General features: G+C 42.2%; 1 protein-coding gene across 6 annotated transcripts in view; it reads right to left on the reverse strand.

Moving 5' to 3' along the window:
* Positions 1-25,833, reverse strand: part of NT5C2 (5'-nucleotidase, cytosolic II) — a 62,055-nt gene that overhangs the window by 22,429 nt on the left and 13,793 nt on the right. For 3 of the 6 annotated variants that reach the window (XM_048947015.1, XM_048947016.1, XM_048947017.1), the window contains exons 2-3: positions 19,609-19,729; positions 9,016-9,089 (exon numbers count right to left, since the gene is read on the reverse strand). In XM_048947015.1, the coding sequence (XP_048802972.1) occupies positions 9,016-9,089; positions 19,609-19,729 (195 nt within the window). Of the gene's footprint in view, positions 1-9,015; positions 9,090-10,423; positions 10,546-11,246; positions 11,345-15,667; positions 15,774-19,608; positions 19,730-25,833 lie in introns of those variants that run through there. The other 3 variants (XM_048947019.1, XM_048947018.1, XM_048947020.1) reach the window with 3 other exon arrangements.

Raw genomic sequence — 25,833 nt, forward strand, 5'->3', positions numbered from 1 at the left:
TTAAGCTTGTGCAAACACATTTCTGAAATTACCACATGTAAAGAGTAGGATCAAAGTCCTGCTGATCTGAAGAATGGATCGCATTCTGAATTGCATCACAAATACATATCAGTAATGCATTGTTATCAGTGCTGTGCTGATGAAAAGTGCTTAGTTAAAGCCCTGAGAATCGAGATGTCCGTTCACAACCCATCCCTCGCGGCACTAAAAATACCTATGGAACCTGCCCCACCATGGTCTACCAAATGGGATCTTGGGTGAGCATCCCAGACCAGGACAGATCTCTCCTCACTGTTCTCCATCCGTCAGCACGTTTTCTGCACACAGCCCTGACACCGGGCACACAGCCCCACGTACCACTGTGCTGTACCACCAGATCTCTGGTGTTCCACACCACCACCATATGCTCTGGCACTTCCAATTGAGAATCCAGAAGGAAACTAAGCAACCAATCCCAGAGGTGCTTGGCACCGGACTTAATTAAAAAATAAACCCCACTGAAGTGACAATTCCAATTAAACACATTGAACAATTAAACGGACTGGGCAAGCGTTCTACAGAGCCATTGTCTCAGCTGTAAGCCCAGAGGTCTGAGGCTCCCCAGACATAACCAGATAACGATCTTAATTTACACACCAAACCCCTTCTTGGGAATCTCTTACCATCAGTTTGCACACGCAATTATTAAAGAATAGGATTAATGCTCTAGGATAAACATGACATCAGCTTGCGTTGTGGGGCTTTTTCTATCCAGGGTAGCTGCAGTCAGGTGCTGGCCCTCAAAATGAAGCCTGAGCTCTGTGCTACTTCTGCCACAGTAAATGCAGGCATTTCACCTCCCAGCACCCCCACTCCAGCACAGGGAGAACACAGACACAGACAGGATTGTGCAGGACACTGCCTGGTTGTGCAGAGCATGGATCTCAGGCCACCTCTGCCCAGCACAGCATGAGGAGATGGGCCTGCTCTGCTCACGCTGCTGGGGACCCACATCTGTGCTGTGCTGACCTGGGGGCTCATTGCCTGCAAACAAACTGGTAAACGTGCCTGGTCATAACCTCAAGAAATCCCAAGGGACAGCTCGTACCTTTTAAGCTAGGAACGTGGTGAATCACCCAACTGTCATTTGTTTATGGACTTGGCTGAACTGTGACCATAAGAGATTCGTCTGAGGTCAAAACAAGTTGAAAAACAGCCAGGAATAGAACCCAGCTCTCTTCAATCTCACTGTTTGATTTTAACTACTAGACCATAAATAAAACCACACTTATTATGCAAAACAAAATTGTAATATTTCAGCTTCTCTTTAAATTGAGACTGAACAAACAAAATGGCTACGAGCAGCCAATTTTTCAATCTGAAATGGGAAGAAATCACTGTCATATCCATCATAACTTTCATTTATCCAAATAAACCCAATTAAGCACAGCTCTGTTGCGTGCAGCAAGACAAAGCTGAGCTCTTAGCATGTTTCAGTACTTAATGCACCGCTTCTATTTCACTAGAAATTACATATTTGAGGTGATCAGCAAACAAGAACTCAACAACACCTCCAGCTGTATTTTTGTATGCCTCACACACAAGCTGCTCTCTGCGCATGAAGAGCCAATCTTGCACTGAGCCCTGTGCAGCCACAGATGTTCGATGGTGAATCTGGTAACAGGAAGCAAGGCAAGAGTCACCACACATTGGAGGGCCAAACCTTTTAGATCCTGTACATCTGAGCTTCCCAGTGCCCTTTCGGACAGCCCAGCGCTGGTTTTGGTTGGTAATCAGAACACACCTACAGAGGAAAACAAAGGCTCTGCAGTTTGCAACTGCAGCAGTGCCCATTAAGCAGCTCGGCACCCACTCTGCAGCCTCAGAGTGATGGAAAATTCCTTACCTCTAATGCTCCTGCACACATTCCCAAGTGCACAGCACAGCTTTCAGCTCTAAAACCTCTAACCTGGAACTGTATCAGCTCCTGTGCTCCCACTCTGCATGCTAAAAGGATCTGTAAAGACAGCATTTGTTGTTGCTCTGAAGACTGACCCACCATTGTATGATCGGCTTGGCTCTGAATTGCTGGATTTGTACACTTCTGATTGCTTTAGTGCTGTGTTTCTACTTGTTTAACATTAAAAAAAAATGTTGTCAAGTATCATCAGCTTAAACTCTTCCCAAAGCAGGTTTGTTAGTGTTCTCATTGGTAAATGCTAGATATTTTTAGCTTTCTGCTGCTGCATTTTATTTGCCTTTGATGTAACAAAGATTGGGGCTGTTTGGATATGCCTCAGAGGCCAGCAAAACAGAGCTTCGTCTTGGAAACATTGCTTCTACTGAATAAAAATACATGGCTTGAGGTAACAACAGCACTGAGGTGACATTCTGCATGTAGAGAGAAACAATTCAGACGGACTCTGCATTTCAAGAAAATTCAATTTCTCAATTGTAATCATTGGCATAACATTCCTTTGCTCCGGAACAGTATTTTAAAGATGACTGCACAGTCACCTGTTCTTTAGGGAAATTTTTCTTACAGTTTCCCTGGCACAAGAGAATCTTTTTGTGCTTAATGAGTGGCCTTCATAATTCACCTCTCTCAGATACAGCCCACTGGGAGTCATAATCCCATAATGGAAATATCCCACCATTTCCATGGAAACAAACTACTGTGCCAAAATATGGGCTTAGTGCTCAATAAAGACTTCCTGAACAGGGAAGAAATAGTTGCATGGGCTTCATGTTGAAAAATAATTTGGTTGCATCTAGAAATAAAATGACTTAAAGGCACAGCAGCCATTTATAGTCTATATCTAAGGCATTATTCAGGCTTATCAGCACTCAAGCAGATGAGACTTGTTACTTCTCTCCATATCGTTTCTACTTGCCTATTGATGGCCTTGCTCACTTTCCCTTTGGATATGATTTTTAAAACAGAAGGAAACAAAACTCAAGGTTGGTGTAGGAGTCTCAAAGTCAGGTGTTCTCCACATCCATCTCCCCCATCTCTATCACATTCAGTGCCTGACAATATTCACTTAAGAGAGTGGTCCTCTAAAGCTACTCTTTTAATGTGTTTAACGGTGTGCACCTGGGCATACATGTAGCACAAATGCCCATGCCATCAATGAGCCACATACGCAAGCTTTTCTGCCACGTGCTAAAATAAAGCATTCACAAAGCACTAGCACACGTGATCTTGGAGTTAAATCCTGTGCTCTCAGCTTTGGTTCCTCCTACAGAGAAAGCCATCTGCTTCACCACTGGGGTATTTGCAACTTAATAGTACTTCTATAGTGGTACAGAGATTACTAGATAAGGGCATCTATTAGATTGAAAAATACCTCCATGCTTCTATCTGTCTGGCAAAAGCAGGAACTGCTGACCCAGCCAGTGTTATTCCCATATTCCTGACAGCAAGAGAGCAGAGTATCACAGCCTTTGAAACCTTCCTTACACTGTGAGGACTTGTTCCTCTCACAGCTTCTGTTTAATGCTCCAAGTTTTCAAGAATCCACTGACGGCTGATGAACAGTTTGTCAGGAGGTGATTTACTGGCACAGAGCAAGCAACACATGCTTCTTCCTCTCCTCATTCCCAATGCCTGCACACTGAAAAGCCACAGCTCCAGATCTCGGGTTTGGAGCAGTATGCAGCTTTACATGGACAATCTTCTGCAAGCAGCCACCCAAGAAGAGCAGGGACAACAGTCACCCTTAGCACTGCACCGGTATGTAAAAAATATCCAGCTCAAAGCATACTAGGAACAACTTGACTTCTCCATCTGCCTTCAGCTTTAAAACGCTAATGGCCAAAACAGCTTCTGAAATCTGCAAAATCTGCACCTGTTAAGACTGACACATGCAAACATGAAAATGTAGACAGCAGATGTGCAAGAGTTAAAGCATCTCTCAATGTCTGCTGGGACAGCTTGAAGGCCACTGTTGTCACATCTACCACTCCCCCTCCCTAGTCACCACACTTCTAAATGACACACGGAGCTGAGTTACTCAGAGACCCGGGATAAAAGTAGAACTGATGAGCTTTCAAGCCCAGAGTCCTTACACTATGATGGAACTGATGACAAACCTTTAACCTAAGCAGGAGAGCTCTGTTAGAACATTTGTATTTGAGTTAACAGTAAACATGCAGCAGTGGCATCTGAGCAGAAGAACAAATATTTCTTTGTACCTACTTACATTACAAGCTTTGTTAAGTGTTCAGCTCAACCTTTCATGTGTAAAACTCCCACGTTTATACTCTGTTTTTCATCTGCGTAATCCAGAAAGTCTTACACGAGGAACAAATTCGTCAGTCCCATTTCTCAGTTATGGAAACCGAAACATACAAAGCGATACAACTTGACAGAGGTACAAACACTGGATGGACTCAAGAACTGGTTCTCAGCTGCCACCTTTCCTTGCAGATCTGCAGCCAATCCTACTGACTGTTTGGGTGGATCTTTTCCAGAGCCATTATGTAAAGTCAAATGTTTCCAAATAAGATGTAGGTGTGTAAAACTTCCCTCACCTCCAGACCGCGCAGTTGGCTTAGGCATGAACGTGAGGAAGGGGCCAAACCTGTTTATGCATGTTGCACTTTGGAGCAAGTTGGGAAAGGCAGCCACAAACAATGACTAAAGCTGCCTTTCCCATGTGATGAGAAGGGAAATGCTGCAGCTGAAAGCACAAGCAATTTTGCAATAAAACATTCTCAGTGCACCAAACCTTGGCATTACATTGGCAATGTTTCCAGGACACGAGCTACATTCCAGATTATGTTGAATTAATCATATTTGCACACAATAAAAACAGTATTTTTCAAGCTTCATTTCCCCTTCTTTTTAATTGAAACAGTTTGCAGTCGCTACTGATGATTTCATTATAGGTTTATAGAGAACATGGAAGCAGCAGTAATTTAAGTACAGGGAAGGCCTCCCACATGAAAGCATCCTGCTTGCTGATCTTATGTCTTATCCACTTTGGAGATGGAAGATAAAATTTTCAGCATGGCTCTAACGTCTGGACAAGGGCGGTGGTCACAGAGGAATCTTTCCAAGCACAACCCAGTCTCTCATGCTTACTAACTCCATCTGCCCATGGTCCGGTGTGAAATTACAGCCAGTCCAAAAACCTTGCTGCTGTAACCCTGTGCCTGTCAAGGGACATCTATCCACAACCTCATTGTGCAACCCATCCCATGTAATACTCAGGAATGCTAAGGCCTTCTGCATTACTCAGATCCAGTCCTAATAATTACAAGCGTAGCTCACCCTGAGAAAGAAGCAGCCAAACAAAATTTCTCCTAAAAGCCATTTCTCTCAGCTGCATTTCCAAAGGGCCACAAGAGGCAGGTGGAAAGGTAGAACTGATGTCCAACAAAGATTTTGGAGCCTCTGGTATTAGAGCACCTTGCACAACAACCCAGGGAGCATTGTGAGCTTCCATATGCATAGGAAACCTCGTTCACCCCATGAGGATTAATCCTTGAGGGGAAAGGCAGAATCTAAAACCTGCAAGAGTCATTTCAATTTGCTTCCATTTTATTTTGAGCTCCTAGCGGCCAAATTATTTCCAGCTGTAACCACAGTTAAATTCAGCAATTTAATGTTCATAATTTCTCAGAAGAGGAGGCTAAAACCTTCAGGCTCTTTTCTTCAAGAAGACTTTACATGCCTAACCCACCTCCAATAACAGTATTTCTCAACCCTATGCAGGGAAAGAGACAAACATGACAAAACATAAAAGTTATTAACAAGAATTTAAAGTTTAATTTTGACTAGCAAACAAAATCATTGTAGCAGTGCTGTATCAGCACTTGAATCTTTTTTGTTATCAAGTCAAGTGGTCCTTTAATTTAATAAGGTTAAGAAATACTACCCTGTAAAACAAATGTCTGGAATCATATTTTATTTGCACTGTAACATGATAATACTAACACTGTTGTCAGATGGCAGGCCGATGCTCTCAGTCATGCAAGTAGCAAAATGCATGATCACTGCAGCGTGTGTGTAGTAGGTGTTACTACATCCATACACACTTGCAAATGGAAATATCACATTCCTACCAAAATCAGCTCATTTCAGACAGAAATCAATGCTATTACGAGTAGGTTTGTCTGCTTAAACTCATACAAGTACAAAACCATCTCAAGCTTCTAACGTCCAGAACGATTCTGACTTCTCTAGTACTGAACCACCTCCTGAGGAGGCTTTTGAGGCTACTGATTTGGGAGGAAAGAGAGTTACTGTGCTCTCTTTCATTGACACATCCTCTTCACAAGATGGGCAATTCAGGGTGTTCAAAAATAACCAATCTGCTCCTAAGCTGTCAAAATCTATGACTGGCAGCTACAGCATGAATGCCATCAGGTTATAGATGATGTGAAAGCTCATGAAAGAGCGCAGAGCAAAAACACCACACACAGTTTTAGGCAGGTCTAATGGCTCTGACTGCTGTCAATCACTGAATAACAAGATTATGCTTGGGATACTTTTAAACAACATTACAATGTCTGAAAGTACAAAGGTAGAAAATCAGATGAGGATATTGGGGGAGCTTCCATTCTTCTTCCTTTGTCTATTCACACAAGTCATGAACAGGCCTCCAAAATGCATCTGCTCACTATACATCATCTGGTATGCAGACACTATTTCCAAGTGTTAAACTGTGTATAAACTAGCTTTTGATAGATGTGTGTATAAATAAATATACATATACAAATCAAGATGGTAAATATACCCATGTGAAAGAGTCTGTGAGGGATAATTTGCCCAGACAGAAAACATGATGGTGTCTTATGAATGCACTACAACGTATTAACATAATACTTGACCACCTCTTCATTATAATTCCAATTAATTAATTGCAATATTTTAACACTGTGTTTTTTAAAGCCCCTGCAATTAATAAATGACTTTTCTTTTGTGCCACAGTTACACATAGCAAATAATGGTCAAATAACAAAAGCCCATGTGGAAAAGAAAGGATGATGGTGAGACAGTAACAAGATGAAGACGTAGTTGATAGTTTTACAGTTGATTAAAACAGAAAGGGGAACTAGGTCTTAGCAGGCACAAGGCTTTTCATCTGAAAAAGGCTACCCAGCCTAACTATATTCTTACAGCTCCCTGTGAAACGACCTACAGCTCTTTGTTGTACCACAGGAGAAGGCACAACGTACCCAAGAGCAATCCAGATTTCCTGTTTTCTGCTCAGATCCCATCTTGTTTCTTTTTTTCCACCATATCCTGTCACTCAGCTCCCCTGAATGCACCGACTGCCTGCTGAACTGTATGGCTGTGACCGTCCAGCCTTGGAAGCCTCATATTTCTACATCCCAAGGAACCGATCAAGGATGCTTGAAACGTTTGCATCTTTCATCAAACTGAGCATCATTTTGTGGATAGCAACACATTTGCTCTGTGTTTACAGGAACATGCAACACTTGAGTAAAACGAACAGTCGGAGGAGTGAGGACAGCGCTGAAACTCTCCTTCTGTCTGTTAGCAACACGCTTCTTGTTGCACTGGGATCACCCGCGTCCTTGGAAATGCTGCCAGTTTGTCAAAGTAAGTTGTTTTTTCAGTACGGAAGTGAAACCCACAACTTCTTTTTCTGTTGTTGTTGTTTTTTGTTTTTTCTTTAAAGCATTTGTTCTTGAACTGTTTTGCACTCCCTAAAAGCCTGGCTATAAAGCTGCCACAGCTGGGAAATGCAAACATGGAAAGCGTGCGCCTGCAGTCGTATCTGAGCCCTCTTTGGAACTGTATCTGGAAAATCCAGCACAGATTAACTGTGATACACTTTATGACTTAAAAAGTGGCAGGAACTTTAAGCAGATTTATAAATAAGGTGTTGAATAACCAAACCTTTTACATATAACTAGCGCCTCATTGACAACTGCTTGAAAATAAATTGCACCAAAGCAAGTGACTGAAATCTGAACCACAATGACTTGCCATAGCCTCCAAACCTGCTTTTTGAGCACTGTGTCCAACCATGTGAGTACAGGGAGCTCCTCCTAACTTTTGCTTACCTCTTGCACTGCCCACAGCATCTCTCACTTACACTCAGTAGACACACTAACTAGGTGACCATACTTGACACCATATTAACCTAGTATTAGGTGACCCTCTTATTCTACTTAATGCATCTCAGTGTATCCTCAGTATTTTAAGTTGAAATATCAAGAGTGATAGAAACTTTCTATCCATAACCTTGGAAGTGGTAGTAGAAGGTAGAATTCTGTGTGACAGCCTCAGTTACAACCTACTCTACCTGACACCACAGCCTAGGAAAGTGGAAGTGGGATTTTTATCTTTTCCTTCCTTAAACTATGTAACATCATGTAAGTTTGATTACACAGAAAACTGTAACTTTACCCTTTCCTCCAGCAGAAGTCTCAGAGAAGTTGCCTATTGAGTATGAGTATTTGAAAGATGGAAGTCCTGCAGAAAATTTTATGAAACTACAAGTCTTATGCAACCTCCCAAAGACTATCTGCTATTGAGAATGGGCAGTACTTTCTTAATTAACTTGATCAGCCAATACACAGTGCTCCCCTGCCTTGCTGCTTCTCTACAAATGCATTGCTGATGTGGCCAAGAGAAGAGTAGGAAAAAAGAAAACTTATTCCAGAATGACCCTCCCAAGATGCAAGAACATCTGCTAACTAAAGGTGTAGCCCATCACACGCTCTAAGGATAATAAGATCACACAGTTATTCAAAACCGAGCTTTCATCAGGGACAATAGCAATCTGCAGTGGAATATAAGCCAGTAATTATACTTTTCAAGTTTCAGTTCCCTTTAAACTGTACTAAAGCTATGTGGCTCATGACCAAGTACAACTTCCAGATAACAAATTAAAGAGAAACACCTGAAATGAAAGTGGAACGAACAGCGAGTTACATATTTGCTAACACAGGAAACACCTGCTCACTGGAATAGCCCAATCAATTACTGGTCTTCTCTCAACAAGAAGTAATATTCCAAACTAAGTCAGTGATAAAGAGCAAGAAGATACTCACCAGCAAGCGTATAATCCATATCAAAACCAAAGCACTTGATCTTTTCCATAGCTAAACTTCTGTTTACAAAGACCCTGTAAAAAGAGAAAAAACAAAGCCATTGCTTTGAGTATTTTCAACATAACCATATTTTAGAACAAATACATTCTGCCTGGTGTCATAGGTCAGAACCAGAATATACCTGAAAACAGACCCAAGATTCATTTTTGGCCATGAGTTCTCCTGAAGCAAAGCCATGACTTGCAGGGTTATTCTAATTATTGGTATGCTGTCTAGAGACATACACGCATGCATGCACACACACATGGTTTTGCATGTGACCTGCAAAAATTCCTAAGAATAGAAGTGCAGAAGCTCCTGAAGCAGAATTCAGAGTTCAAGTGGAAACAGAAGACAGCAAGCAATACACTTTGCTTGATTAAAATCAAAAACTACAAAGAGGTAAGAAGGGAAGGAAAACAAAACAACATTTCCGTGAATAAACTCACAGCATTCAAACCCTTTTTGGAACTCTATCTGGAAACTCAAAGCAAATACTCATTACCACATTTACATCAATATGATTAACAAGCATTTAACAGATCTCTGAAAAACAGAGAAAGAAATTTTCACTCGTATTATTTCTATTGTGAAAAACGTTATTTTTATCTGTCATAAAATCTGCTGCTCCTCCACAAAAGATACTCACTTTTAATTCCATTTCTGCTGTCAATGCTTATTGCAATGAGAATCTAAGCTGCATACTTCCAGGCTCTTTTTGATCACAACATTTTAATACACTATATGCAATTTAAATTCGAGTAAATACCACAGTAAAGAAATAGGTCAGTGAACGCAACAAAAGCTGCTCTTGCTTTCTGCTCCAACTACTGCAGTAACTAAGCTGCTCATGTTTCCCCACAACTTTACAGCACACAGCAGATCTGTAATTCAGCAGGGCTTCTCCCCACCGCCCCTTATCGGAACGCTGCGGATGAGTCTGAGCAGCACAGGCAGGAGTTCGGTGCGGGATGGAAGCTGAGCTGCTCAGCATGGAGCTCAGACAGAAATCCCTCATTCTGCTCGAGCCGTGACGCCGAGGGAAAGGTCTGTATGAGAACAGCCACGAGCCCTCCACCTGTACTTTGCTTTCAGTACATGAAAAATTTCCAAATATTTAACATCTCTAACGCTCTCAGCAGAGTAATTAAAAACCAAACTCGGCAGAGGAGGATTGGCACGGAGGGACCCGAGCAATGGAGACGGTGCGTGCAAAGCCAAGTGCTCAGATATTCTGGAAAGCTCACGGAAAGCCCGGCTGCAGGCAGGAGGCACTCAGTGCCAGCTCGCTGCCGTGCCGACCCCCAAAGCTGGTGATTTCACCGCAAACTAACACCTAACTGTCACGCTTCTATGCAAGTTGCCTTACCTCATCTCTCACTGATGTGCTCCCTGTTCAGCGCGCAGCAGTCTGATTCATCTACTCGCCTGAATCATGTTACACAAGTCCTTAAAAGCTTCCCTAGTACAGATGCAGTTTTGCTTGGATCTGATTTGACTTCAGAAGATCATTATGCCTCAACCGAGCCTTAAAGTACTGAGTATCTTCTTGGACAGTGCTATAGAAAACACATCTGTGGCTAATTTAACTAGTCACTGGATATCGTTGTTGTTCCACACAAATCCACTCGGAATAGTTTCTCTGGCAATAGCATGCTTTGCCCCTAACCTTGCACACTCTCTCTGGGAGTCACAGTTTCCTGGCACATCGCCTGCCTTTGACAATGGGGCTTGTCACTAAGGGGCCACAGAGGTTAGCGATGACTATCTTTACTGATAGATTTATGGATTACCTAAATGAGACAAAATTATAGGGGAAAAGAAAAAACACCACCCTGTAAACTCATAAATAAAGGCCTTTTGGAAATAAAAGACGGGATCATAAATCACTCAAATTCACTCTTGCGATGCAAAAATGCACTCTTGCTTTCGAGTAGGTGGAGCACATTACCCAAATCCACAGCTTGAATCAGTGTTTGTTTGCCTTAACATCTCGACAGCTCTGATTTAGCAGAAGCAATGCAAAATGTTATTCAGTACTAAAGAGTCTCATAGTTTGTATAATGAAGATGACTGTTCTATAGATGTTGGTGCCAGGAAGCACTATTTATTATTTAAACCCAGCACATGATTTCTGACCTAATCCCTCGCAGTTTGTTTCAAAAAGAGATATTTAAGAAGGAATAACATACCTCTGGGAACCGCTAGCAATATTTTTTGTCCAACCTGCAGAGTCCCATTTTGTTCTCTCCTTTAGGCTCAGCCCCTGGAGCATAGCTCTCCGTCCAAGCAAAATGCCCAGACCGCCCGTCCCCCTCTGGACACAGCAGGAATAGGAAGGGAAATTTAAAGCTCGGGAGTCTGAAGGGAGACTCAGAATTGCAACATTTGGGAACAGTTTCCCAAACGAGGACAGAAAACAAGCACTGCTGAGACAGAGCTGAAGGCACTTATAAAAAGGGCAATACGACGGTGCCTGGGAAAGATGAAAACAAGGGAGCTATGACCCAAGAGATCGCTTCCAGTCCAGCATGCCTATGTTTAGATGATGACGACACCAAACAGACCAAAACCATGGAAAGATCTCTAAGCTTCAGACATTTTTTCATCACTTTCTTTTGGAATATTTACAAACTGAACCCTGGGACTAAATAAAACACACAGCACATGGCGATACCGATGATCTGGGAAAGTTTACTAAAGGCAACGAAAGGAACAACATCTATAAGCATATCTTTTGTTCCAAAACAGGTCTTTGAACTAAAACAAGAAATTCACTATACCGGTCCTGCCTTGGTAACAGCTGGTGAAGGCAAATCTTTCTCCGTCAACCTGTAAATATCCCCCATGACCTAGAAACTGTACGTGGCAAGGGCTGATCGTACCCTGACAGTCTGTGGGACCTGGCAGACTTCAAGGTATCCACCAACTCATTTGGCAGGGTGATTGCTTCACTCACCAGTGCTGGAGTGAAACTGAGCAAATGTCACTCACACACACACACACACACACACACACACACACACACAAAAGCTACTGCACAACAAGTTCAGGAAATGAGAACACGCGAATTAATTTAAACTTGGATTCATGAAGGCAGATTAAATGGTAGACTAAACAGTGGCAGAGCAATTGGAACCAATCTCATCTCGTGCAGGCCCAGGCAGATGTTCCATTCCTTTGTAGGTGCACAGTTCTAAATTCCAATAAAGGAAGATATCTCCTATGAATGCAACCCCTCTATGCACAAGGGGCTACGTAGATAGAGGGGAGATTAGGTTGCATATTAGGATGAAGTGTTTTATGGTAAGGATGGCGAGGCACTGGCACAGGTTGTCCAGAGAGCTGGTAGTGCTCCATCCCCAGAGACACTCAAGGCCAAGCTGCAGGGGCTCTGAGCACCTGATGGAGCTGTAGGTGTCCCTGTTCACTGCAGGGGAATGGGACCGGGTGGCATTTAAAGCTCTCTTCCAACTTAAATGGTTCTATGGTTCTATGATACTTACAAAAATTTACTCCCAGAAGCAAGCCTGCTTAATTCTGGGCGTTTACTCAAAGTAGCAAATATCTGTGGTATCCTAGAAACTAAAGATAAAAGTTGAAATCAAACCACCAGGACAATTTCTGGGAAGAGCCAGATGTTGGCAGAAGCTGCAGATGCATCCCAGCCCCATGCTCAGAGCTGACAGAGCATAGGCTCAGCTGATCTCAGTAATACTGCTCAGGTGTGCAAAAAACGTAATGTCACCACAGCAGCTTAGGTGCAGGAAGAAGTGACAAGAGCTTGTAACCCTGCATATTAATAAAAGGTCTGCAGAAGGAGTCAGAGTAAGATGAAAACTAATATCACCCAACCCTTTCAGGAAAGGACATTTTAACCTCAAGTCATTTTTCCAATTGCCAGAATTAGAATTAAATCATGCTTTCGCTTCCCCAGATTTTGGTCTCTGCCATTCAGAAAATAATTGTTTTAGCTCAGAGCACTGGAGTTAAAAATTAAGCTGATTCAAACGTTCACCAGCACTGGATGATACGAGCAGCCAAATGCAGGCACTACATGAGATCACCTCCTGCATCCCTGTGCTGGTGCTGTTCCCAGCTCCACATCCGTCAGCAGCCAGGCATCTCCTTCACCAGGACACCACTTTTCTTTTGCCTTCACCTGTCCTTCCCTTGTGAAAAATCAAGCATCACACTTCTGACTGGAGGAATACCCTTGTAACTGTGTCAGAGATCTGCATCTCTGGTGCAGCAACTCTGGCAGGCTGGGAGCAGGTGACTGCGCCCACAACAGATCCACAGCCTTAAAAAAAAAAGAAAAAAAGACTTCAGGTGCTGTTGCTGAGCTAATTTCTCTACTAATGAGCTCTTCCTCAAAGATTAAACCCTGCAGCTTGGCCACAGCAGAAGGTGCTCAGTGACGACAGTATTTATTTTTCTTTTAAGCTCTAAGAATTGTGCTGAACAAGAAAAAAACATGTTGTACGGCAAGGAAGAAGGAACTGCTGAGCACGCATAACAGGAGTCACAGAGCCGTCATATCCTCAACACTGCAATTCACAGTCCTTTGTACTTTTTGCAAGTGAACTGATCAGGGTTTTGTTACTGTTCTTGTCAGTCAGTTCTGAGGTAGGAACCTAAATCCCATCTCTTCTCGAGTAACACAGGGGAGGAGCACAGGTGGAGAGGGAGAAATGTTTTTATTTTGTTTGTGCAAAATCTCAGAAGCATGCTGTACCCTGAGTGCAACTTGCATGTATAATATTGTGGTACTGTGACCAACAAAATAAACAAAATGCACCAGAATTACACAGCTACGGAGGAACGTTGGCAGACGGCTCCTAACTCCTGAGAGGGCTCAGGTTCCTGCTTCCTCATGGTTGAGGCACTCTGTTTAATCTTCACTTTATGGACAACTTCTGCGTTTTAATAAGCAGGAAGAGTTAAAAAGAAACACAGGGGAACTAAATGGATTAGCTTTTGATAGCTTCCCGCGTCCAAGTTCCCCAAAGCCTTTTTAGAAGGATAATAATGAAGAAGTATATCACCACTGATAGAATGAGCAGATGCTCTCTCTTACTGCTTAGTCCCCAGATGTGTGCTTAGAGGAGAGGTCCCAGCATACGACATACAGCTCTGGCTGCAGGAGACTCCACCAGTAGTAGTGAGAGCTCAGATGAACCCTTCAATGTTTTCAATGCACACATTGTGTGAGATACCTCCAGGAGGATTAGTAACATTAAGTTACACTGGATTTTCAGTTTCATTTTATTCCTTCTTCAACCAAAGAGGAACATTCAGACACATCACTATATTTGTAATTGTGTTAAGAGGGAGTGTTTGGGCCCGAGATTTATTTAGGCAGGTGAAACAGTTTCATACAGGAGACAGAGAAAAAAAGGCAACTTGTAGGAAGACTCCCAACATAACACCCAGCAATTTCCCAAGACTAACCAACCATCCCTGCACAATTTCAGTGCCATAAAACTGAAAAATCAGATTACAGCTGGAAGTCCAATGAAGCTGTATCCAGAAACACACCCATGAGTGCTTCCCTCCAAAATCCAGCAGTGCTCAGAGGGAAGCAGACAGCCTTCACCACTTCTATTTCCATTGTTTGGATTTTCTTCCCAGGCAACAGCAAAGTGCCAAGGAGCTCACGTATGGATTCCATCCCAAAATAACACACGTCTGCTCCACGAAACTATTACAGGTCACGGGACATTTTCAACGTAATTTCTTTATTATTAATTTGGCAAGTGTTCTGCTTTCTCATAAGCCCATCCATTCCACCGCCTTAACAACCCTCTCCCCCCTCTCTCCAATGTCGAAAGCACTAAAGCAAAATAAATAGAGAGGCACACGCTGCCTGCAGCTCTACACATGCCACAGCACGAGCCCACAGAGGCTGCATAAAGACATATGAGGACAGACCGGAGCCAGCAGTGCCCACAGAGCTACGCCATTTGAAGTTACATTGGAAATATCACCCACTGCCTACTGGAACACGTCTGATGGGAAGAGGTACACAGCATTTTCAGACTAATAAGTGTTTTTTTTTCTCGTTTTCCACCCGATCTGACTGATCCTTATAAAGGGACCTTATATACAGCTGACCTAATAGACAAACAGTTTCAATCTCTTATCCTACGCTACATAACATTTCCAGCTGTTTGCAACTACCAAATCAACCCAGCATTCACAAATTTGAACATGCTGAAACACATCTTAAATACATCTTTAAATCTAGAAATGGAAACAATCGATTGGTAATCCTTTTGTATTTTAACAGTTTAAATTGCATAACTCACACTAACACCACAAGATGCTTTAAAAGCAAACTGGAGCATGTAGCTATAAAGCAACTTAGTTGAATGTCTGTGATCAGTCAGCAGCAGAATTAGAAATTGTGATGCCACATCCCTGAGGTAGCCAGTAAACAACTCTGCGACAAAACAAAGCTACGACAGAAACCCCACGTTCAGGATGAGAAGTCTCAAATGATTTCGGTGCAAAACGGCAAAAGCATCCCAAAGCCTACATGCTTAACATAAACACCTATCCCAACCTTGCTGCAAAGCCAAAGCCACAGAATAAAAGTAAATGCAAATACCTGTTTCCTGGATCTTGGGAACTGTCAGTAACAAGAGTGGATGGAACACCAACTTTTTCCATTATTTGCTTTAACTAGATGCGGTTTCTATTTAAACCCCACAGAGCTATGCGAGGTAATCCAGAGGGTGCCTAGAAGTGCTCACTCCAAGTTAAAAAATAGACACTAGGGCAATTTGGTGGCTCAGAGTCAACCTAGTTCTTGGTTAATTACAATCACGTTAAATGACAGTACTCCTCCAGAACAAATGCCCTAGTGATTATCCTCTACCAGGAAAAGTCAACAAGCGCAGCATGAGGGAGGTGGCCTCACAACCACACACACGAAGGAAAAAGCACCTAGCAGCTATGCGTCCATTTTATTTCTGAATTAAAATGTATGTTGCTAATAGAGCAGTGATGCAGTATCCTCTTACCAGTGACCTCTGCTAGAGAATGAATAACATCTAGCTTGTATATTAATTCATCTTTAGACCTCACCTCCAACAGGCGCCAACAGTGTTGTATAACTAGGTTTGTGGCTTACAGCAACACTACCCAACTTGTAGTCTTACTTACAGTGATCAGAAATACTCTCATAACATTAAACCACCCCTTTTCCTTCCCTATGGATTTTTTAATTGTTGATGTTGCTTATATGGCCCTCTAGCACAACAGCATAGCATGCATTTTCATGTTCTCAAGCTCTGCTTGCTTCCTCAGTAACCTCAATACTCTAATTTCTCAAGATGCTATACCAATTGATTCAAACACCAAGCAAAAACCTGGAGAGGAAAGCAGCTATAAGTATTGATTTTGAGCATTCTTGCCTATGGCACGCAGACATGATTACGATATAGTCATTACACCCTGAGTCAGTATGCACCACACCAGTTAAACCAGTCTCAAATGGGATTTCTGCCAGCAACATTACACGTTGAGGATCCATCCATCAATACGATACAGTGAGAAGAGAAATACCTGAAAAAACGCTCCCAGAAAGAAAAAAATCACAGTAAAATATGAATATTAGAATGGTAACTTCAGAGCTCATTTTTGAGAAAGTTTTCTAAAAGTTTAAAGCTCAGGAGAGCATTTTTAAGGTACATTATACTGCTTGGATTGGAAAACTTCCCCCTCGCTTTTTGTTGTCTCAACATTAACAATTCAAGGATACCAAATCTGCTCTACTTCATGAGAACCAGAAAGTGAAATCAATTGGTTTAAGTATCTCCACTGATAATTAATTAAGCATGAAATAAATGAGCTGTGTTTTTTTTTAAATTATTATTATTATTATTTTTTTACATTTTACGCTTCAGAAAAGCACTAGGAGCAGCAATCAGAAAATCCCACTGAATGACTTGAAGCCCAAATGGGTGTCCAGCACACAGGTAAGCATAGCCCCAGCCATGCTTATATCACAGTGTGGCACCGCTGCCAAATCCTGCCAGCCTTCCAGATGGGACCCATAAAAATCACTGGGACAAGCTTAGGTAAATAGTCTTAAATTTGTTATTTTTATTGTGTTCCTAAATCACTTTGGATTTGCATCCTCAAGGATTTTTATTTTTTTGGCTGCTAAGATAAGAAGAAAAAGAGACAGAAAAAACAGATTCAAAGAGGCTGAAACAGAAAGAAGAGAAAGGCTCAAACATTCACCATTCTTAGCCACTGGTCCTTCCTAATGCTCAACAAAGTAACCAGAGGTACATGAAAAAAAGAAATGTGAATCTCGATCCCTTCCGATTTCTACCTCTCTTTTTATAAAATTGAAAGTGCTACAGCAATAACCAACAGTCAAAGCAAACTGGGATCTTACTGAAACAGCTTCACATCCTAAAACAGATGGCTGTGACAAGCATACACATCCTACATCTGAACAATTAATGAAACACTAAAAAAAACAACAAAAAAACCTAACAAACCACTCTGTCATTTAAAGCCTGCATTCATCTTTTAAGCAACAACACATCTGTTAGTATCAAGACCACAAAAACTACCAGAAATAGAAGTCTGACAACACTGCCTCTGGAATGAAGTTGTTTCAGATTCTTACAATACTGGATTATTAAAATAACTCCCATGAAACTGGTACACCAAATCCAGTAATAGCACAGATTTATACTACAGCCCTGGGTTCTCTCGTTCTCTCTCAACAAAGTAACCAGGGTCCTCTAAAGAGGACAGTAATTTCAAAAAGAAAATGTGCCTCTCCTTAATGTATTTCAAATGCCATGCTTTCCATGAAAACCAGGAGAGTAGCAACATTTCTGCTCAACAAGTTTTGAACAAGACATTTCTAGGTTCAATAACTGGATATTTAAACTGTGAAAGACACCGATTTCAGACTACCTGATCCCAGCTCCTTTGAGAAACCCTCCTACATATGAGTGCATCATTCTCATTTACCGTGGGGAAATTGATTCTGGAAATACAGATTTTTTTTGCATGAGTAAGGGTTAACACGAAGAGTACTTGAATGTGTGAGCTCTTGAGGACAAGTACTGCCTCCCTCGGATCTTGTACTACATTTAACAACCTGTCAGCACCTAACTATAGTAAACGTTGAGCTAAGATTTAGGAAATAAATATGCAGGCCTTACTTTTATTTCATTTACATCAGTCTAAATCACAACTAAAGTCCTAGGTAAAATTATGACGCAAACTTGTCAATGACTTCAAGGTTATGATTTTTGCAAGGGAGCAGTACAAAATCCACCTCTTTACATGCTATACACAGTTACATTAGGACTGTTCATATCTTGACAAGCCAGCTGACACAGAGACTTAAATAATGTCAACATTTAAGACATATACCCAAACATCCTTCAGTGGAAATTGGAAAGCTTCAGAAGAACATCACAGGATCCATTACTCAGCCTTTTACATTGCAACTTGCACAATCTGGCCTATCACATCGTGCTAATGCATTTTTCTCTAATTAGATTCCATTTGGAGATTCAAAGATATCTAACACTTCTTAAGCATTTCCTCTGAAATACCACCATGTATGAATCACAAACGCAACATGGCATTTAAGCATCAGGTTGGGAAACTTGACATCTTTTTCTATTTCTGTATCAGATTTCCATCTCTCCAACTCCTGCTGAACATACTCTGATTATCATACTGCAGGACACCTCAAATTAAACAAGCTAAAATTTGATGGTACACCACCCACAGTCAGAATACTGACAACTACTAGATACTGTTGTTTTTAATGCTGTAACAGTCCAGACATCTGATGAGGATACAGACTGCATCCATCTTATGCTCAAGGCCTTGGACCTTGGGAGCTGTGGGCTGAATACTTGGCTCAACCAAACATCCAATGTGATCTTGTGAAAACAATCTAGCCTCTGTACTTTGATTCCTAAGTGATAAAATGAGAGCAACAACATTTATTTTATTCTGTAATCTTGTTTTTTTTTTAGATTTTTTTTTTTTTTAAAAAAAAAACAAAAAACAACAAGGACAGTTTTAGGCACCTACCATAGAAAAGGAGGCCAGGAGGCCAATATGTGGAGATACAATTCTGAAACACTCAATTGCTGCCCTATTTAATTCTTCACTATTTTTATTTGTGCATTCCAGGGTCTAAGTTTATGCTCTCTCACTCTGTAGTGCAATAATTACTACAACATTTCTGTCACCTAGTATTTCTTGACTTCAAAGCTTCTATCCCAAAACGTAACCTGGAATTAATCTTTTGGCTACATTCAAAAAGCACACCTTCACTTGCTCCAGCACACGTATCTCATCTCTACTGTCTGTACATTCCTGCAGGCAAATACTGTGTTATATCCTAAAACATTTTCTACTAACACTTCTGGATGGGAGGTGGGAATGACCTTTCAGTTTGTAACAGCTTGTAGGAAACAACAAGAAAGGTGGAGATTACATTTAGTTTATTTCCCTCTCTCTAAGCACTTCAGCTGTGGAGGTCCAGGAAGGACTTACCGGTGATAGGCTTCCCGGCGGTACTTTTTCAGAGCATGCCCATCCATGTTTGCAGGGAGATCTGCTGCATTCTGGAGTCGGTCACTCCATGAGGTTGTCATCTTCAAATCCTTCTTTATTTCTGAAAGAGCCAAAAGAGAAAATCTTTCTTAAATTCAGGATCTGTTTCACCAACAAGTTGTCTGTTTCCTGGTGCTAAGAGATGCAATGCCACTCAGGAAGTCTTGTGAAGTACCCAGTGGTACTTTGCCTTCCTGAGCGGTCAGATGAGATAGGGAGCCAAGGCAAGAGTTGGGAGGGTTCTTCCATATGGCTAGAACTTCTAAGATATTTCTACCCACTGTGGTGAAAATGCTTTTAGAAACAAAGATCTTGTCTTCATTGCTGAAGTCACTTTTTTTTTTCCTTTTTAAATCTTAGACTTACAAATATGCATAAGCTGTAACTGTTGGAAAAGTTACTCTTTACACACGAGATAAATCAGGCAAAGTAAACCCTATTAAACTCCAGCAGGACCAACATTTATGTGGTCACATTTACCACAGTAAAAATGCAGAGCCTTTTCTCTGGCTTTGTTTCTTATTTGACCTCTGGGCAAAGACAGTACTTCAGACTGACGCCAACTTAGCAGAAGAAACTGAAGGGAAGTATAAAGATTATCTTTTGTTCTCTGCAGGTCAGACCCATTATGGCAAAGCGAGAACCCACTCAAAACTGTACTGTACTCACGCTGATACTCACAAACCTCCACAACCCCTCAAGAAGTGGTTGTCAAAACTAAACCTGCAGAAAGCTTCAGGAAGGCCGTGCGGTGAGGCTAGAGGGGTACACTCCCCCCTGTGTTATTCACACACTGGTGGGAGATGTGCCCCACGGGAACATCAGATGAGGCACAACACAAAACCACAGCTCTGTGTAATTGTGCAGCCAGGCCACAGGACTTGCCTTGTTTGCTCTTCCTTAAAAGAAACACAGCCACCCACAAGTTAGATGGGTAATGACACTGTAACCATCTCTGGACACCTTGAAAAGAAGCCTGCCCTTGTTCCACCGAAGGAAAACATGATTTCAGCAAAGCAGAGAGTACAGCATGTGGTCACGTTACGACTTGAAGCCATTGTGCTTGGGTGTGCTCGCTCTCCTAGAGGCAATCTGCATCATTTTTTAATTTTGATTAAAGACCAACAGCTGTGATCATCACAGCATCTGTTCGTGCATTCGCCTACTATTTGTTGGTCATAAAAATCAAACAGGAGGCAAATAGCTTGGCTGTAAAGAATACGTTCCTCCCTCCCCCAGCATTCCCTACCCGTCTCTCAGTTACTATAAGCAACGTTTACAAACGCATCTGATGCCACATCCTAAAGGTCACAAAATTTAGGCCCTGGCAGGCAGCCACAGGGATGCATTCCTGTGCTGAGAGCTGCCTGCCACCAATTCCCCACAGCACCCCAGGGAGGAGGTCAGCGCAGCCGGAGGGACATGAACACGTCAGCCAACCACAGCTTCCACAGCAGGGCATGCAGGGAGACACAGCTTCTAAAATAGCCCAAACCCAGGCCACTAAGGGCTTATAAGCAATTACCAGCAATTTAAGTATTGCCCAAAGGCAGTAAGGGAATGAACAGCCTGTGAGCATCAACCTGTTTCTCTTCAAAGCGGGGCACTGTGCCCACAGCACTGCCTGCCAGGGGCTTTCTGCAGCAGCCCTGCTGGAGGAGAGGATTTAGGGAGTGCATGGCCCACACAGCGACAAGCCTCAGGATCTTGTGGGACCCCCAGACTGAAAGACACAGAAGACTAATGTCTTCAGAAGGTGGAAAATGGGCTACTCCATAAGCATTTGGGATGGTTTATATCACCACCACTGTGGTCTTACCTGGAGCTATTGTAAAGCTAGTAACCTTGAACTATGGATTCAGATCTAAAAGATATACGTGTTTAAGGCCTGTAAAAGGAAAGTCAAATAGCTCTACAAAACTGCTGCATGGTTGGTTGTGATATCTTGGTCTGCCAGCTGAATGTAAACTGTCCACCAAGATCTGAAGACTTACATCCATGGCCAAAATCAGAGCCTTTCCATTATGCTAGCTGCTTCCCACTACATCTGCTTACCATCACTATCACATCACATTAAACAGAGATGCTGACACAGCCACTAAGACAGGACTGTATCCAACGGCCATCCATGCCAGACATCTGATAGCTCCCCAACAGCATCCTACCAAGAATCCTAAAGCCCAGATGGTAGAAGACCATTAGCAGGTTACCTCTGTCAGTGGTCTTTCTAAAATGAGGAGTTGGTGAAGCAGCGTGAGCTCCCGTGTGAAACCCTGTTCCATGCAGGGGAGATCAGACAGAATCATACCGAGTGCCAGGATTCAAAAATCCAAGCCTTGAGGAAGCCACAAAAATCCGAGTTTCCACAGTTAAGCAAGAAAGACATGGATTATTTTAATGTTCCAGCAGTTATTTTTCTGTAGCTGTGATGAATAGAGTTCAAAGGGAGGACAAGGTCTGTAGACAGAGGCAATATCTTTTATTAGACCAACTGGTATGGCTGGAAAAAATAGACAAGCTCTTGGGCATACAAGCTTGTCTAAATTTTCAAAGTCTATCAGTTACTCTAATAAAAGACATTACTTCTGCCCTCAGGCATTGCTGATTTATTTATTAAAATTGTTGTTTCAATGTCCACAAAGCGTAAAATAAAAAAATATATTGCTGAAGTTTTGCATTACATAAACTCAAAAGCACTCCTACAGCTCAGCAGGCTGCACTACCGCTCTGATGATAGCTTACGGCTCTGAAATAAAACACCAATCACTTACAAATTACATTGTGATGCCTCTTCACCACCTAGAAACTCCACTCACACAGCAAGTTTTACTGACTTGAATGAAATTGTTCCAGTGCTCCAAGGTACCAAAATCAGCCTACCTGAGTGGGTAAGAGGCATGGGACCTGATCCCTGAATACAAATATTCCTCTTTGCAGTGGTGCCAAATACAGGGAGAAAAATAAGGGGTGAATCACTCCATACACTCATAAGCCACAGGAATAAACATCTAAGAGAGCAGGCAGCCAGCCAGGCAAGATCCTCAACTCCAAATAACTGAAATACGATGCATCTTTCTTTAGTTACAGATCTATTTTTGAAATCAATAATCTGTAAATAGCTTCACATAAAAATAGAAATCTTTACATAGATGAAGCATGTTAGAACACCTCCCTGTAATTTATTGCTAACATGCTCCTTGCTGTTGCAATCTTAATTAAACACCTGATAGCATTTAAGGTGCAGGGTTCATTTTGAAAAAGTATTTTAAAACCCCACGTCAGTGCTTTGGCACAGAGCTACTATCCATTCCACATGCTTTTGTCCAAAAAAACATGAGATTTTTAACACATATTTTGTAAGAAATTAATTTGCTTCTTTTGTTAAGCCTCAGCTGATTTTAAGAATCACAGATAGTGTATTTCTTTCAAATACACCTACAGGTTAAATAACATGCACAGAGGCATTGCCCTTCAAGGAGTTTCACGAGTTAATTTCCTCATCTTTTTTGGCCGGTGGTTAGAAATTTCTGCACCTCATAATACCTGATGTGTTTGGGTTAAATATACCACTTGTATTTTTTTTCTTAGTTTGTTTTCAACACTTGGATGATGCAATGCCAAATCAGAGGCATACACACCAAAATGTAGGGATAAATAAAATAGAAGTGACGAGTCAACTCTTTCCAGGATCCTGTCCAAGAGCTTATGGAGCAGAAAACAAACTCACAGCAAACCAATCCCAAGGCACCGATTTGCCACGCGCTACATCTGTCCTTTTCTCACACATGCTGCTTTAGGAATCCTTGGTATCTTGTCAGCACGACCCACACGCATACATGCACGTGGGCAAAGTGAGCAGGGACATCAGTGATCACAGCTAAGGTTTGGTACATAAAAGCTCTGGCCGGAGGCATACACAGAGCTCCTGGTGCCTTGCCGAGCCTACAAGAGGTTCCTGACCCGTGGCTGCGAGGCTGCTCCATCCCAGGTGACCTGGGGATCTCAGCAAGGGGGGAGTTAATGGTCCTGAGAAAGGCGAAAAGGAAAGGAAGAAGGATTGAGGTTGGTTTGGTCAAAGCACAGTTCAAATTTCAGGCTCAGGTCATAGCACAGCCTCACAAATTGAGAATGAGAAGGGAAAGGCACTTGCCTGCTGAGAGGTATTTCCGTGTCACTGTGGTTCAGAATGAGCAGCTTGTTTGCCAGGAGCATCCTTCTCCCTCCACTGTGCACAGAATTAGCTCACATCTACGTCAAGCTTAGGCTATGCACTTTGGACAACTAGTATCAGAGGAGATGAAGCCCACTCAGGCTAGCACCATATCCCCTGCTCCTCGAGCATCTGACAACTCAGGATGGAGAGCCTGCAGGAAGTGGCCCGGATTCCATAGTCCCCCTAAGTGGCACCTCCTGCTTCACCATGAGGGCAGAGCCTCGTGCCTGCCATCCCAGAGCTCTCCGCAAACTCTCTTCCACTGTAAACATATTTAGGGACAGCCGAAGGTGCTTTCCCCATATCAGCTATGGATAGCAGAGCATAGAGAACAGCCCTCAGACTTTCCACAAGCTCCAGCTCAGGGTGTCACAAACACACTGAAGCTCTGGAGGTGTTCAAGGCCAGGCTAGATGGGGCCCTGGGCCCTGATCTGGTGCCTGATGCAGTGGCTGGCAACCCTACTTGTGACAGGGGGTTGGAACTAGATGATATTCAAGGTTCCTTCCAACCCAACCATTCTATCATCCTGTGTTGTAGCAAACTTCTGACACACCTCAGGGCTGCCAGGAAGCAAAGCAACAAAGAATTTCTAGAAACAGAACTGCCAACTAAGGAGAAAAAAATCCAGTGGGTGGCATTTCTGAAACCCAGGGGAACTATTCATGTGAGTTCAATTCTGAAATCTCTACTCACACTTCGCTTAGGAAGAACAATACAGAGAAATGGGTGGAGATAAGGGAGGACTCCCCAGTACGTATTGTAATGCTCCTGATAACTCAGAACTAGCTGGTCCCAGATGTACAGAAGTCAGAATGATCACAGCACCCAGAAGTATCAACAAACCAAACTGGAGAACAGGACAAACAGCTCATTTACCTCCTACCAGTTCAAAACAAAATAAAAGAAAAAATAATCTTGTGGGAAACTAATCTGCAGTTTGGTGGAGGTCTCACTTTGGGAGAGCTAAGGACAATGAAAAGTTTTTAAAGTATAATACAGAAAAGAAAAATTTACTAAGGGAGCAGATTTACTACAGACCAGAGAACAGGAATAATGTAAAAGGGGTAGAATTCTTCAGGAAATACCTCTAGTAGCGTATTAAAAAAGGATAACAGTGCATTAAACTCTTAATAATAACTAAGACTCATTAACTTTGCAACCAAAGAGCATTTTAAACAGTACACAACAGAGAGATATTTTACAGCAGACTGATACAGTCTCCCAAGGAATTCTAAAAGAATTAGCCAAATACATTTTAGGCCGTGTTAGCTTTACCTGACACCTAACCTATGAAATGTAGTGAAAAGGGCAATTCTTTGACTCATGTAGAATTAGAAGACAGAAGTACAGTCAGTCTAGGTCAGGCCATCAGTAACATTACGTACTTAGTTCAGATTCTTGAGGACTGGGAATTCTCTTACCCACACACAGCAAAGGTCCCAAAGCTGCAGGCCTGTGCACGGATGACATGGATGCTGAATGATGCTCCACTCCTCTGACCAGCAGCCCTATACACCAGCTCTGGCTGTGAGTTCGCACAGCTCCTTCCTGTCCCGACAGCTTGAGGACAATTGAACCCACCCTGTGTGCTACTGTCAGCATTTCAGCTTACAGCCAAAGGCAAACCACACTCAAAAGGTGTTTCCAAATGGTGTCGCTTTTAGAAGATTAGCATGCGTTAGACTTGAAATATCTGGCAACGCTGAAAAGCCCACAGTCTCTAAGCAGTGATGTTTGCAAGCAATATGAACCAGAAAATACACTTTTTATTTTTCTGTTTGTGTCTGTAGTTAAGTTATTCATTTGAAGAACGTAATGCATATGTGCATCTTTGACATTGTAACTTCGGGTCATGATAGCAGGAAAGGACAAGATAGGTTCTTCCTATTTGAATTCTAAATTACTTCTGAAACAAACCTCAAAGTTTACTCAAGTTTAACTATACTTGA

This window comes from Lagopus muta, chromosome 5 (assembly GCF_023343835.1).
Source record: "Lagopus muta isolate bLagMut1 chromosome 5, bLagMut1 primary, whole genome shotgun sequence".
Lineage (NCBI taxonomy): Eukaryota > Metazoa > Chordata > Aves > Galliformes > Phasianidae > Lagopus > Lagopus muta.